This window comes from Mytilus galloprovincialis, chromosome 3, assembly GCF_965363235.1.
Source record: "Mytilus galloprovincialis chromosome 3, xbMytGall1.hap1.1, whole genome shotgun sequence".
Classification (NCBI taxonomy): Eukaryota; Metazoa; Mollusca; class Bivalvia; order Mytilida; family Mytilidae; genus Mytilus; species Mytilus galloprovincialis.
The window spans coordinates 110,893,171-110,909,661 of NC_134840.1; the positions used below are offsets into that span (position 1 = coordinate 110,893,171).

Genomic DNA, 16,491 nt, shown 5'->3' on the forward strand with positions numbered 1-16,491 from the left:
AAAATTTATAAAAATGACCATATAATTGATATTCATGTCAACACCGAAGTGTTGACTACTGGGCTGGTGATACCCTCGGGGACGAAACGTCCACCAGCAGTGGCATCCACCCAGTGGTGTAAATAGTTATCAAAAGTACCAGGATTATAATTTTATACGCCAGACGCGCGTTTCGTCTACATAAGACTCATCAGTGACGCTCAGATCAAAATAGTTAAAAAGCCAAACAAATACAAAGTTGAAGAGCATTGAGGACCCAAAATTCCAAAAAGTTGTGCCAAATACGGCTAAGGTAATCTACTCCTGGGGTAAGAAAATCCTTAGTTTTTCGAATAATTCAAAGTTTTGTAAACAGAAAATTTATAAAAATGACCATATAATTGATATTCATGTCAACACCGAAGTGTTGACTACTGGGCTGGTGATACCCTCGGGGACGAAACGTCCACCAGCAGTGGCATCCACCCAGTGGTGTAAATAGTTATCAAAAGTACCAGGATTATAATTTTATACGCCAGACGCGCGTTTCGTCTACATAAGACTCATCAGTGACGCTCAGATCAAAATAGTTAAAAAGCCAAACAAATACAAAGTTGAAGAGCATTAATTCGTTAATAAATGACCTATCCATATCAGAAATAGAAACAGATCCCGGAAACATGGTTCAATTTACTGGTTCCTCATGCTCCCCAGATACTTTGGTGAAAACAGTTCAGATAAACAGAAATCTTGAAAAATCTCCAAAATCAGACCCTTATTGTGGGAATTCTAAAGACACGCAACAAGACCATACAGGAAAACAAGTTCATACTGCTCAACAACAATCAACAAATATAGGAGTTCTTAGAAACAACTCTTCTCCAATTTTGCAGACAGATAATAACTCGATAAAACAACCTAAACAAACTGGACCAAAGAAACAAAAGATACTGAAGCAAGATGATTTAAAATCCAAACTCGCCGTAGCAGAAGCTCATATTGCCGCTCTAGAGAACACCATACTAGATAATAATAACTTAATCAGAAACATGAAACCGGCTCAGCTCGGTCAAAATGATTACCACCAAAATGGACCTGACCTTCATAGTTATAGACAGACCCCATCATCAATCAGTGCTAACTGTTCTAATTGTCACTGTTCACAAGTGGATAACAGAATCAGAGACCTTGAGCGTGAAATGTCAAATTTGAGACTGCAACACCTTGAAAATCAATTCTTCACACTTAGGCAACAAAGTCAAAACCTAGTCAACCTGCAAGCCACAGCACATATGAACCAACAAGGCCCTGTACATACAATACACTCTCAACATGTTGTTCAACCTTCTCCAACTTCAGTGCAAAACCAAATGGTTACAACAGTTCATCATTTATTCCAGCAGACAGTTCCAACTCCACCACCTTATATGTTTAGACAACCAAGCAGAACTCAAATGGCACCGTCACAAAACATACCAAATAGTCACATGCAAGCCATGCATCCACAAATGATATATCATAGAGCTGCAGTTGCAACACAATTATCTCCCTTGGATAGTAATAACCGTATTGCTGTCACTCCATCAATTCATCCTCACTCTCAAACTCACCACATGTCCTCTACTCAAGGAAAGGTACAGATAAACACATCTGGTAATAAAATAGTACCAGAGCTTATCACAAAATCTTACGTTTCTAATGACATAAGTAACAGTTCATCAAGAGATAGTAAAAACAGTTTTGCTGTCACTCCATCTTCTCATCTTCATTCTCAAATTCACCGCATGTCATCTACTCAAGGAAAGGTACAGATAAACACATCTACTGATAAAAATGTACCAGAGCATATCACAAATTCTTATTCTTATGTTCCTAATGTCTTAATTAGTAACAGTTCTACAGGAGATAGTAAAAACAGTTTTGCTGTCAGAAAAGGAAATGAAATGAAAGCAAACCTGAATGTTCCTTCACAAAGTGGTCCTCCTAGAGATTCACCAAAACCATGTTTACCCTGAAAATCCTGATCCCAATACCATATTAAATTCCTCAAACTCAAATAGTAAAAACTGTTTTGCTGTTGAACAAAGGAGTGAGACAATGATATCAGAAAATTGTTCTGACACAGTAGGATTGCCACCAAACAAGAATGTTCAACACATATACAATCCTTTTTTAGACAAAGGTCAAACATTCCTCCTGGACCCAGATATAGCAGCCCCTGTGACAAGAATGATATAACCTTAGAAAAATCAAGTCCGCTCCGAATTGTCTCTTTCAACATTAAAGGCTTTAATTCCAATAAAAACTACTTTGATGAAATTCTTGATAAACATGATATTGTACTGATACAAGAACATTGGCTTTTTAATTATGAAAAAGAATTATTGAAACAACATCATTCAGATTTTATAACTTTCTCGAGACAAATTGATGATAATGAACCCTTATCTCCAATCAGTAGACCAAGAGGCCATGGAGGTATTGCAATTTTGTATAGAACGTCCATGTCAACTATGTTTTCTCAACTTCCTGATGGAGATAACAGAATCCAGGCTATCGAAATTTCAACCACAAAAGACCCAATATGTCTTATAAATGTATATCTCCCCTCAAGAGGTACTGACAAAGGTCATGATGCTTATAGAGCAGCTTTGGACATCTTAAAAGAATTACTACTGAAATATCAAAGAACTCATTCAATTATTATCGCTGGCGATTTTAATGCTTCATTCCATAGACAATACAAGGACACCCAAGATGAACTATTTAAAAACTTTTGTAAGGAAAATCAAATAGAGCTACCATCTAACTACCCTATAGACCATACATACCATCAAGGTGATTCAAAATCACAGATAGACTACATTCTAACAAAATCTAGAGAGAATGATGACGAGTCAACTAAATATATGCAGGTGAAAATCTTAAGAGAAGGCCACAACACATCAGACCATTATCCCGTCTCCGCTGAATTTTCTGTGAGATTACAGACCGCTCAAAAACAACTGAATGGAGATATTGTGACTAAGATTAATTGGGAAAAGGTTGACAAAACAAGTTATGAACAAAATTTGAAGGAGGAACTAAAAGACAGAAAGTATCTGAACATGAGAACACCTTACGGTATTGAACAAGCTACAAACCAGCTAATTTCTGGTCTTACTAACGCTTTAAATTTGAGCTATCCCCGTAGGAAATCCAAATTTAGTAGAAAAAAGAAGATCAGCTGGTCTCCACAACTTGCTAAAGCTGTGGGTCTGTCAAAAAAGGCATTTTATCTGTGGAAAAAGGTTGGTTCACCTCCTTCGAAAAATAATATTTACAACTTGGAGACTAGAGACGAAACGTTCCGTCAGATCAATACAAAGGCAACAAACGGCTGACAAAAGAATTAAACTACATGAAGAAATTATGATGGCTTCAGATAGGGACAAGGATCTATTTTTTCGACTTATTAAAACTCAACGGTCTTCTTCTTCTCAGTTCACGCACACCCTTAGAACTGAAGAAAAAGAAGCATCAACTCCAAACGAGATAAATAACGTCTTCAAAGAACACTTTGAAAAATTAGCCAAAACCAATTCAAATCCTAACTTCAACATTGGTCATGATAATCTTGTCAAGCTAGACATGGAAACCATTGTCAAAATCTGCGAAAACCAAGAAATAACAATTCAACCTGTTACCTCAACAGAAATCACCAAGCGTATTTCGATATTAAAAAGAAAAAAGGCTGGGGATGTAGAAGGTTTAACTGCAGAACATCTAATCTATGGTGGAACAGAGTTGACTGAATTCCTAGTTACCTTAATTAACAATATATTCTATACAAAGCATGTTCCTGAAGTCATCAAAAAAGGTCTGCTGACCCCTGTCCACAAAAAAGACAAAGACCCTACTATTCCATCCAACTATAGAGGCATCACAGTCATTTCCATCATATGTAAGATTTTGGAGCTTTGTATCAGAGCTAGAATCGAGGGTACACTAAATAAACATCAAAACAAGCTTCAGAAAGGTTTCACTAAAGGTGCATCCTCTATTAATATTGCTCTTCTCATCTCTGAAGCAATTAACGAAGCCAAAGATAAAAACGAGTGTCTCATTCTAATAACTCTGGATGCAGAAAAAGCATTTGAAGCGGTAGACCATATACACCTATTTTGGAAATTATATCATCAAGGAATTAATGGAGCTTCATGGTTACTAATTAAGGAACTATATAACAAAACAACTACACAAGTTAAATCTCAAGGATATATCTCGGAAACATTTGTAAATGAGCAGGGAGTCAAACAATGTGGAATTCTCTCTGCCAATTTTTACAAGGCCTATAATAAGAATATCCTTGATACTCTTGAATCCACAAACATAGGAATTAAAATTGGAACCAATTATGTGGGTTGCCCAACGTGCGCAGATGACATAATGCTATGTGCTGGCTCAGAACATGATGCCTCAACCCAACTCCGCATCATTGAAAACTGTACCAAAAACGATCGGGTAAAGATAAACAGCAAAAAGACTGAAATTCTAATGATTAACAAGAAGAATAAAGATATAAATCTTCAACTTTTTAATGAAAAAATAGACGAAAAGCAAAACATTTAACATTTAGGAATTGAAAGACAAGAGAAAAATAATCCAAATGTAGAGAATAGAATTTCTGTTGCAAGAGCTACAATGTATTCCCTATTAGGAGCTGGATTACATGGAATAAATGGTATAAATCCACTATTATTGTATAAACTATGGCGGACTTATGTTATACCAAGAATGCTCTATGGAATTGAAATTCTCAACATTACTAAAACTGATATCCAAAAATTAGAAGCTTTTCAGAAAAAAACTTTTAAACAAATTTTATCCTTACCACAAAGAACTGCAGATACTGCGATCTATATCTTACTTGGAGCCGAATCTATTGAGCAACTCGTACATAAAGCTGTCATTTCCCTATTTCTAAGAATATCAAAAGATCCCAACTCAATTGAGTGTAAAATTGGAATTAGACAGCTAGCTACAAAAGATGATAAATCAAATAGTTGGTACATAGATGTGGACAGAACTCTCAAATCTTATGATCTTCCATCCGCACATGAGATTATACTAAATCCAGAGAAAAATTGGAAACGATTGACTCATGATGTTATAGACAAAACCTGGAAAAACAGATGGACCGAATCTGCTAGAAGCAAATCAACACTCAAATATATGGAAGTAAACAACTGGAACTTTAAAAAACCAAACTTCTGTTGGAGCAGTGTCAGAGATAATAAAAGAGATGTTAGCAAAGGGATAATAAAATCCAGGATACTTACAGGAACTTACAAAACCCAAAGTATTACCAACCGATTTGACGGAACAAAATCTGCAGAATGCAAATTGTTCATGGTAGGACCTGAGGATTATAAACATTTCCTAATCAACTGTGAAAGTCTGAATTGTGTGAGAAAAATTCATCAAGATAGACTAAAATCCCTACTAGAGGATAATCATATCCACTATTGCAGTATAATTGATTCTGATGAGGATCTTCTAGAATTATTGGTAGACTGTTCTAGGAACGACCTTATAACTGTGCCTCAGCAGAGAGACTTAGAACGAATCTGCAAAGACTGGATCTATGCATTGCATGCTAAAAGAACCCAACTTTTGGAAAACAAATGAACAATCAGTTGAGTTCTGAGCTTAAACTACAAGTGGCTGTCAGTCGTGGGAATGTAACATATAACAAATATTACACTACTTTGTCTATGTACTTAATTAATACTAAGTAATTCATAGTTAAACCATAACTAGAGCATATGTATTAATTACCCCTGTAAATAATCTTATAGACCCAAATTCTATTGACAAACTCTACTGTTTTACTTAAAACTAATTTTTACAAGTTTCTTGTTTTATTCGTATCCCTTACCATTTTATCTTTTAATTACATATATTTAATCTTATTAAGAAACCATACTAGTCCATAAATTTAACCAATTACTAGTACAGATTAGTAGTTCCTTTCACTTTCCTTTGCTAAGAGAATTTAAATAACTGATAAGATTACTTTTATCCATTTTATAATTTTAAATGTATAGTGTACATACAAGTTCCTGTTTTAACTAATTTTTAGTTCTATCCTATTCTAACTCTGTTAATATTATTTTAAATTTTAACCAGTAGATAGAATTTTAAATAACGCAATTTTAAAAATAAACAAAATTTTTAAATGCGGTGACCCTGCAGATAGGGTGGACTTCCAGAAGAAGAAGAAGATTGCTATTTAGGCAACCAGACTAAATGATCCAAGACCAAAGGAAGAGAATGTAAACAACACTGTTTTCCTCAGATTAAATACAAAACCAATATAAAAAGTCCCTAAATGAAGACTGATTGCACGTATTACAAAAAATAATGTGCATAAAACATAGAATAAGAACATATAACATTTTAGCCAATTTTTAAAATTTTTAATTTTTTTATTTTTACACAACTTTGAATATAAGATGGCTAAATTTCTAAGTCTCAATAATAAACTTTCATGCAAACTATAAGCATATAATAAGGATATAGTCTTATGTGTATCTACAGTCATCTAAGGCAATGCAAAACATGAGTGAACTGTTTCCCTTTCCAGGGAGATAATTTGACCAACAGGAGACTACTTATCTCCCCTTCATATCTGTGACTTCTGTTCAGGGGAGATAACTACTGAGAATTAATCTAATTTTATATTTGAACACAAACCAGCTGCATTCCTTCTCATTAATACTTTATAAATTATAAAAAAAAATATTAAATAACTATATTTTGAAATATGTCCTGAATAATTCTGTATTAGTTTTCTAATCAACCCCCCTGGATCCGCCAATGCACCTAAACACAGTTGAGGAATATATTTTCTAATAAAGGATTTTCATTATTCAGTTGATTTTAAAAAGTATATTTTCTTTTAAGCAGCAACTTCCAAAATAGACGCATCATCATAGGAAGGAACCAAAAGTGTGGCACAATATAAATTAAAGAAGTGTTTGTAGTGACTTTAATACTCATTTAAGATAATTGTTCTGTTAAGATAGTTTTCGAAAGAATTTTTGTTCCAGTCCTTCTTCTAAAATGACTATATTATTTCAACATTAAACATTTTTTCTTCTCCACACAGTGGCTTCAGCAACAGTCAACTGATTTTTTCTTGCTGTCTCTCTAATAGAGAAAGGCATATCTACTTCATCTACAAGGTCAAATGCTGGTCCCAAAACTTTTTTCAAGGTCATCTTCCCTGTAACAGGCTTGTTGTCTTTACCTATATATCCTCCTAACCAATTGCTCTAAAAAAAATATTAAAAAATCAAAATTAATATGATAAATAAATAAACATAAAACGATTGAAGATAAATCAGTCAATTCTGTCCTCATTGTGAATGTAAGAGTGATTAAATATATAAGGCCAAATAAAAATATATGTGTGGTTCCAGCGACCCTACCTTCCCTACTTTTTCATCTTGAAATTAGCCTACCCTGAAGATTTTATTGTCATTTTTCATTAAGCACTGTTAAAGTCAGAATGTTGCTCCCATAGACTCAATGTAAAAAAAAAACATAAAATAAAAAAAAATTCCCTACCTACCTACCCTAACTTTTTTTCAGATGTAACTGGAACCACACATACTATTTTATTTGGCCTAAGAATATGTGGTATTAATGTGGATTCAGTTATATTTGTGGGTATCAATTTTCAAGAATTGCTGAAAATTTGCATTATTATCCATATTTGTTGATATTTGATTTCCTGGATTTGCAAATCTTTGAATAAAATTGAGAAAGGAAATGGTGAATATGTCAAAGCGACAACCACCCGACCATAGAGCAAACAACAGCCGAAGGCAACCAATGGGTCTTCAATGTAGCGAGAATTCCCGCACCCGTAGGTGTCCTTCAGCTGGCCCCTAAAATATGCATAATAGTACAGTGATAATGGACGTCATACTAAACTCTGAATTATACACAAGAAACTAAAATTTAAAATCATACAAGACTAACAAAGGCCAGAGGCTCCTGACTTGGGACAGGCGCAAAATTGCGGCGGGGTTAAACATGTTTATGAGATCTCAACCCTCCCCCTATACCTCTAGCCAATGTAGAAAAGTAAAAGAATAACAATACGCACATTAAAATTCAGTTCAAGAGAAGTCCGAGTCTGATGTCAAAAGATGTAACAAAAGAAAATAAATAAAATGACAATAATACATAAATAACAACAGACTACTAGCAGTTAACTGACATGCCAGCTCCAGACCTCAATTAAACTGATTGAAAGATTATGTCTTCATCATATGAATATCAGGTACAATCCCTCCCGTTAGGGGTTTAGTATCATACTATCATAAAATATATGAGAAGAACATAACCCGTGTCATGCCAACAACTGTTTTTTTTAAGAAATAAATGTGTTTAGTTCCGATGCAAAGACCCTATCAGTGAATCAATGTTAAAGCCAAAATATGCAATCTTTAATGACCTGACAACAGTATCGTAACTATATCCCAGGGCCGTAACTACATTGAGGCAAATGAGGCAAATGCCTCATGTTTTAAATTTCAAAAAAAAAAAACTAAAACAAGAAGATTGTCTTCATATGATTGTCTTCATATCAGTTGTTTTCACTGAAAGTGTCTTGCAAGAAGCAAGTTCTCTTCACTCTCTGATGTCGCCCCTGCATATTTTTTGTAATCCATGTTTCTATTTTACTTGTTCGTTTTCAGAGTTGATGGTCTTTTGTTTGTACTTCTGTGTCCCGGGTTTGTCTTTTGTTCATTTATTGTCCTACGTAATGACTAGTCTGAGTGTTGATTTTAATTTGTAAACGTGTCACACTGTGTAATGTTGCATGTCTACTAATTTCCAGCCATTATGCGAGAAAGTATTTTTAGAATATACGATGCTACTGGACACAGAAAAAAGTGGTCGTTTCTGCATGGAGAATTGGACGTGATATAAAAAAATACGGAACTGCCTTTCTTGTATATAAAACCATACTCAATTTTTCTTAGTATAGAGGGCAAAATTAACTATTTTCTGTAGGTGAGATATGCACAGAAGTAATAGATATGTATTATAAATATAGAAAATTGAATATCTAACTTAATCAACAAAAAAAAAAACAACAAAAAAAATAACTGTATCATATACCCAAGCCCCTGTGGATAAAACTAGATAGCTGACATGGTTTAAATTAAAGTAAAACCACCAATTTCCCGGTATCAAATCATTTGTTGAAAAAAAACATCAATGTATTGCCATATATATGACCTTTTACATTCAAGGGTTAAATTTGCATTAAGTCGTGTTCAGACCCTTTAACAGAAAGAAAAGGAATATGAAGTACACGTGCACGGGAGCTAATCGCACACAATGTCAATGTATAAAGAAAAAAATACAAATGATCAATGGTCAAAGTTTTTATTCCTGTTCTTCATCTTGATAGTTGCTGGAGGGTCTTCAATAATGAAATAATCATAAATACCGTAAAACAAGGTCGATATGGTCCCTAGTGTCGACTTGAGCAATACTAGTATTTAACGTATATTACTGCACTTATGACTGTCACTATATTTAAATCTAGTCATAAAAAATCAGCACAATACAAGACAAGAACAGACAGACGGACAGATCCGGTATTAATGATTATGTGAATTACGATTTTTGCTTTATTCTAAATATCGGTTTTTTTAATGTTTTGAATTTCCCTAAAACTTTAAAGTGAATCTATGTTACCAGAATATTGTCGAAAAAATAGCTAAAAATGATTTGCGTTTCTATGTAAGAAAGAGTCCGGGAAACGCTCAGAATGCACAATTTCGCGTTATTTTTCTCAGAGCTTCTGAGCTTCAGAGCTTAAACGGCCCCAAGACCCCTCGCAAAAATACATTTTGCCTCAGTATTAAAAGGGGCTAGTTACGGCCCTGTATCCCCTTTTAATAAGTCTATTTAAAGGTTTTGTTAGTTTCTGAGGAGAATACTGACATTTTTGTGCTTTATAAAGAATATTTCCATAAAATTTTGGATGTGAAATACCTGAACGTATAAGATGTCTGCATGTTGAGTTATATTTACGAATTATTTCCTTATACCGGTGATAAAATTTAGTAAATGTTTTGACCAGTTTGTGATATCGAAAACCCTGGTGTAATAATTTTTCAGTAATACATAAATTTCTCTCGCTAAAATCTAATACATTGTTACATACACGAGCGAATCGTACAAGTTGAGATATATAAACACCATAAGATGGTGACAAGGGAACGTCACCATCTAAAAATGGATAATTAACAATAGGAAATGAAAAATCATCTCTTTTATCATAAATTTTTGTATTAAGCTTCCCGTTTATGATATAGATATCAAGATCGAGGAAAGGGCAGTGGTCATTGTTATCATTAGCTTTATTTAAAGTAAGTTCTACAGGATAAATTTCTTTAGTATACATACTGAAGTCGTCATTATTTAGAGCCAATATATCATCCAAATATCTAAAAGTATTGTTAAATTTTTGTATCAAATGTTGTTTTGATGGGTCTTTGCTAATTTTAGTCATAAATTGTAACTCATAACAATACAAAAACAGGTCCGCAATAAGTGGTGCACAGTTAGTCCCCATTGGAATTCCAATAACTTGACGATACAAACCCTATTAAGAACATGTTATTTGTTGAACATTTGATTTCATGGTTCACCTGTACCCAGGAATCCCGTGAAAATATGTATCCTACAAATAATACTGAATCCACAGTATTGCCAGAGACCATCAGCAGGAAACCTACAATCTTGGTTAATTATGCTACTATTGCATAGTGGAACACACTTGTAATAAGTAGAATTCAAACTCACAACTTTTTTGTAATTTAATCATTTTTGCTGTGCACATATTTTGTCATGGATGAATACCCCATATTTTTTTTCTTTTCTATATTTTAGACCATAAATGGGAATTTAATCAGAATTTAACTCATCAAGAAATATTTTAAAATATGATAAAAGGAGATGTACAAAAATAAAGATAAAAAAAACACACAAAAAAACCAACACCATTAGAAAACTGTTATGTACAACATGTATGAAAATAATAAGTAATTACCTTGGGTGTAAATTCTTCAAGGAAAGTATAAGGAGAAGTAATCACTAAAATTCCACCAGGAATAACTAAATCAGCCATTCTATTGAGGAAGTCTAAAGGAGTATGGAGTCTACAAATTAGATTGGCTGCTAATACACATCCAAACTTTCCAATGTCATGTGGCAGGTCACAGGCATCACCTTGTTGAAAGGAACATCTACTTTTATTCTGGAATAAATTAAAACTTAGAAAAAAACTGAAGATTTGTAACATATCAGATCTAATTGTCATGACAAATATTGAATAAAAATGCAGAATTTTCAAAATAAATGATAAACACAAAAATAAAAAATAAATACTTGTCAATGTTTTGTTGCTGACTCTGATCTTCTATTTTGCTTTTTGATGACTGCTTTATGATCTATACTATGTGAACTATAATAACAAAGTCCATTCTTTTAAAAGTCATTATGTTACATTGACAAAAAAAGATTTCAAATTCATATAAAAATATTAAAAAAGACAGCTATATAGTCTTTTTTAAACTTCACTCTTCAAAATCCCTTCGAGTTCAATGTTAAATATCAATTATTACTAATAATTAACAAAATGGTATTAGATTTGTCTCCCTTTATCCAGTTTCAGGATGCATTTGTATTTTGTCAAAATAATTTTTAGGTAAAGGAGGATAATTTAGTAATACCAATCTGTTCATGTCATATTGTATGTACATTGTACCAAGTCTGAGTCAGGCTATGTGTGTCATGTGTACATCTGTGTCAATTAAATTGCGCTTCAATATATCACTTTGCACAAAGAGATATTATAACTCCTTTACTACTTTTTTTTTTCAATTTGTGAGTTTTATTTTCTGCAATAAAATAATTACAGTCAATTTTTCATCCAATGTCATTAGTCTAGAACTTACAATGCCCTCTGCAACTTTAGCAGAACAGCCTGTCGTTAGCTCTCCCTCGTCTGTGATGAAGTAGACTCTGCTATCTTGGTCCTTTAATTGTTGACAAGCATCAACAAAAGCTTGACTATAGTCAATACCAATGACTTCCTGGAACTTTCTGGCTAATTCAAACGATGATCGACCCACTGCACATCCTATATCTAATGCTCGTGAAACAGAATTAAACTGCAAAATAATACAATGTACATATTAAGAAATAAATTGCTGTTTTTATTTGATGTGTTTTAGGGTTGCTGTCTTTATGATTATAAATGACAGAAACCTCACAGTAATAGACAACACAACAGATTTTTTTTCAAATGCATTTTTGTGCTTGTGATTTGTGGCAATTACAGCAAATTAGGGCACAAAGAAAACAAAATGTCTATCTATTTGATATACAAGTCAATTGTCCTCAGCCCTCAACATAAAGGATAATAATTCTTTTTTTTCTTTTTTTGACAGAAAAGGTATTCAATTTTCAACCACTTTATAATGTTCTGAAGTCAATTTTAGTTTCATAAATTTGGAAGCGAAACTTGCAACTAAAGATGTGGAGGAAATGAACACAAATTTAAAATGATCAGGAGGACAGTTTGAATCACAATCTTGGTGTTGACAGCAGGTTAGTGTTTGTTTGTTATTTAATATCAATCTTATCATGCTTAATTTTTTTTAAACAATTAAAGAACACTTTTCTTCTTCTGAATAAATGCATTTCGGGGGGGGGGGGGAGAGATTTGCAACAAAAAACATAGATAAAACTTTTTGGAGGGATTTGCAACAAATGCAACAAATAAAAAGATAACATTTTTGGGGGGATTTGCAACAAAAAAACATAGATAAAACTGATGGCCAATTTTGCTGTTAGGAAATGGCCACAACTTTCAGCTAGATCACCAAAAATAGTAAATATCATTTTTTCCTATAAGAGATATTTTTCAAACCTTGATAAATTTTTAATACATGTATTTATAAAGAAAGCTTCTTTTTAACCTATACTTACCACTATTTGTTATAAATTGAATACTTTTTTCTCAGGATAAAAAAACTGTTTTTAATCATTTGTTAGTCTTGGTTTTATCTTATAAAGTTTATCAAAAAGGTGTGTTTTTTTTCTTTCAAAACATAAATAGCGTCTGGGTCATGTGGGTGGTGTTTACAAAATACAGATTCATAACAAAAAATCAAAGAAATGAATAAAGAATGAGGGGTGCAAAAGTTTAGAATATAACTGAAAATGATAACAAAATCGCCAATAAAATACTGATTACAGAAATGTATGTTGTACAGAAAATATAATTTTAGAAAAAAAAGGGAAATATCATTTTCACAGCCCAAGGCCATTGAAGGCTAGGATGATTTTGAAACTTTCGAGTAGTCTCCCTTTCATCAAAGCAGTGGACATAATCCTCTTATATAAACATACCTTCAAAAGAGTCTCCGAGTGTTTTAGACACAAATCAGCACATCGTTTAGGAAAGTCGAGAGCACTTGAAGGAATAAGATCTAGGCGAATGTTCTTCTCATTTGCAAAATGAAAAGCAAGGTATTCGTTCACTAATTTTTCCGATTCATAAACGTTACTTTGAGCTTTTCGCCTTCTTTCGGCTATCCATTTATAAGTCGTGAAAACTGCTATTCCAGTGGTGATAGACAGAGACCCTGCAGCTATAACTCTATGGTCCACTCCACAGATAAACGGCATCCTGTTGTATAAGTTAGAAAATCAGTGTTAAGAATCAGTTAAGAATCAGGACATACATGTACACATGTGTAAATACCGGTTTGTTGACTGGTTTACGTTTCAGCGCGATGGCTCTCTATTTCTGACTGATCATTGATACCAGGTTATATTGAAACATGCTATTGCCGTGAATTTATCACATTAATTTGAAGCGGACGTCTTCGAAAGCACACCAACTTTCTAAGACGTTCTCTATCAGGTCCGCGTTTCTTATCAACTGAAAATATTAAGTAGAGTAATTATGTTATTTTAGAGTTCGGAAATTTGGTCAAGAATGATAACGATTTTCTTAATATATAGAAAAATATACGATTTTCGTAATAGAGAAAATAACTCACGGTGTGTGTGTGTTAAGGGAGCTACCATTTGAATTTTTAAGGGGGGGGGGGGGGGTGACAACTTTTGTCCTGCATTTTTTTCTATACTGAGATGCAATATCTGTTCTGAATTTTTATTTTTTACTCTATTCTAAGTGTCATTCTGTCTTTCTGTCATTTTTTTTTGGCAAAGTGTGTCATCCTGCATTTCTTTTTACTCAAAACTCCTGTCCTATCTTTTTCCCCCAATTTCAATCTAGCCCCTCCCCGGCCTTCCTCAATACAAATCAAATGGTTTCTCCCTGAACTACAATGAAAAGTATCTAGATCTTAGAACTGAAGACATTCATTGTAATTAAATGCTTGTAAATAGACGTGTGAATTTTTATTTATATTTTTAATTATTTTGAACTTGTCATAAACTTGCTGTTTAAAGTTTATTTCTCAATAAATATTTGAATTGAAATATATGCCTTGTCAATATTCTGCACAGGTTTCTCGGAACTTGCACAGTCGACATAAACAATGATTGCTTGTTGTTTGCTTAACGTCTAGTGATCACCAAATTGAAATCAAAGATCTAAAGGGGCGAATTTAAGGAAACAGGAGCCCGCCTCCTTAAGCAACTACATGCATGGACTTTTTTACTTGTCCGTCTCCTTATGGTGTCTGGTTTGCCCCCTTAAAATCCTGGGTCCACTTTTTAGCTCACCTGGCCCAAAGGGCCAAGTGAGCTTTTCTCATCACTTTGCGTCCGGCGTCCGTCGTCCGTCGTCCGTCGTCGTCTGGCGTTAGCTTTTACAAAAATCTTCTCCTCTGAAACTACTGGGCCAAATCAAACCAAACTTGGCCACAATCATCATTGGGGTATCTAGTTTAAAAAATGTGTGGCGTGATCCGGTCAACCAACCAAGATGGCCGCCACGGCTAAAAATAGAACATAGGGATAAAATGCAGTTTTTGGCTTATAACTCAAAAACCAAAGCATTTAGAGCAAATCTGACAGGGGTAAAAATGTTTATCAGGTCAAGATCTATCTGCCCTGAAATGTTCAGATGAATCGGTCAATCGGTTGTTGGGTTGATGCCCCTGAATTGTTAATTTTGAGGAAATTTTGCTGTTTTTGGTTATTATCTTGAATATTATTATAGATAGAGATAAACTGTAAACAGCAATAATGTTCAGCAAAGTAAGATCTACAAATAAGTTGACATGACCAAAATGGTCAGTTGACCCGTTTAGGAGTTATTGCCCTTTACAGTCAATTTTTAACCATTTTTCGTTAATTAAAGTAATCTTTTACAAAAATCTTCTCCTCTGAAACTACTGGGCCAAATTTATCCAAACTTGGCCACAATCATCTTTGGGGTATCTAGTTTTAAAAATGTGTGGCGTGACCTGGTCAACCAACCAAGATGGCCGCCACGGCTAAAAATAGAACAAAGGGGTAAAATGCAGTTTTTGGCTTATAACTCAAAAACCAAAGCATTTTGTGGAATCTGACATGGGATAAAAATGCTTATCAGGTCAAGATCTATCTGCCCAGAAATTTTCAGATGAATCGGTCAATCGGTTGTTGGGTTGATGCCCCTGAATTGGTAATTTTGAGGAAATTTTGCTGTTTTTGGTTATTATCTTGAATATTATTATAGATAGAGATAAACTGTAAACAGCAATAATGTTCAGCAAAGTAAGATCTACAAATAAGTCAACATGACCAAAATTGTCAGTTGACCCGTTTAGGAGTTATTGCCCTTTATAGTCAATTTTTAACCATTTTTCGTAAATTAAAGTAATCTTTTACAAAAATCTTCTCTGAAACAACTGGGCCAAATTAATCCAAACTTGGCCACAATCATCTTTTGGGTATCTAGTTTAAAAATGTGTGGCGTGACCTGGTCAACCAACCAAGATGGCCGCCACCGCTAAAAATAGAACATAGGGGTAAAATGCAGTTTTTGGCTTATAACTCAAAAACCAAAGCATTTTGAGGCAATCTGACATGAAATAAAAATGTTTATCAGGTCAAGATCTATCTGTCCTGAAATTTTCAGATGAATCGGTCAATCGGTTGTTGGGCTGCTGCCCCTGAATTGGTAATTTTGAGGAAATTTTGCTGTTTTTGGTTATTATCTTGAATATTATTATAGATAGAGATAAATTGTAAACAGCAATAATGTTCAGCAAAGTAAGATCTACAAATAAGTCAACAGTTGACCCCTTTAGGAGTTATTGCCCTTTATAGTCAATCTTTAACCATTTTTCATAAATCTAAGTAATCTTTTACAAAATCTCCACTGAAACTACTAGGCCACAAACATCTTTGGGGTATCTAGTTTGAAAAATGTGTCCGATGACCTAGCCATTCAACCAAGATGGCTGCCAC

At 33.8% G+C, this 16,491-nt stretch overlaps 1 protein-coding gene across 1 annotated transcript; it reads right to left on the reverse strand.

Annotated features, from left to right (window-relative positions):
• Positions 1-6,995: 6,995 nt before the first annotated feature.
• Positions 6,996-13,838, reverse strand: LOC143069781 (uncharacterized). The gene is made up of 4 exons (XM_076244562.1): positions 13,471-13,838; positions 12,012-12,227; positions 11,105-11,311; positions 6,996-7,298 (listed from the first exon to the last, which is right to left on the reverse strand). Exons 1-4 carry the CDS (start codon positions 13,747-13,749, stop codon positions 7,107-7,109), a joined length of 894 nt encoding a protein of 297 aa, XP_076100677.1. The 5' UTR covers positions 13,750-13,838; the 3' UTR covers positions 6,996-7,106.
• Between the last annotated feature and the right edge of the window lie 2,653 nt (positions 13,839-16,491).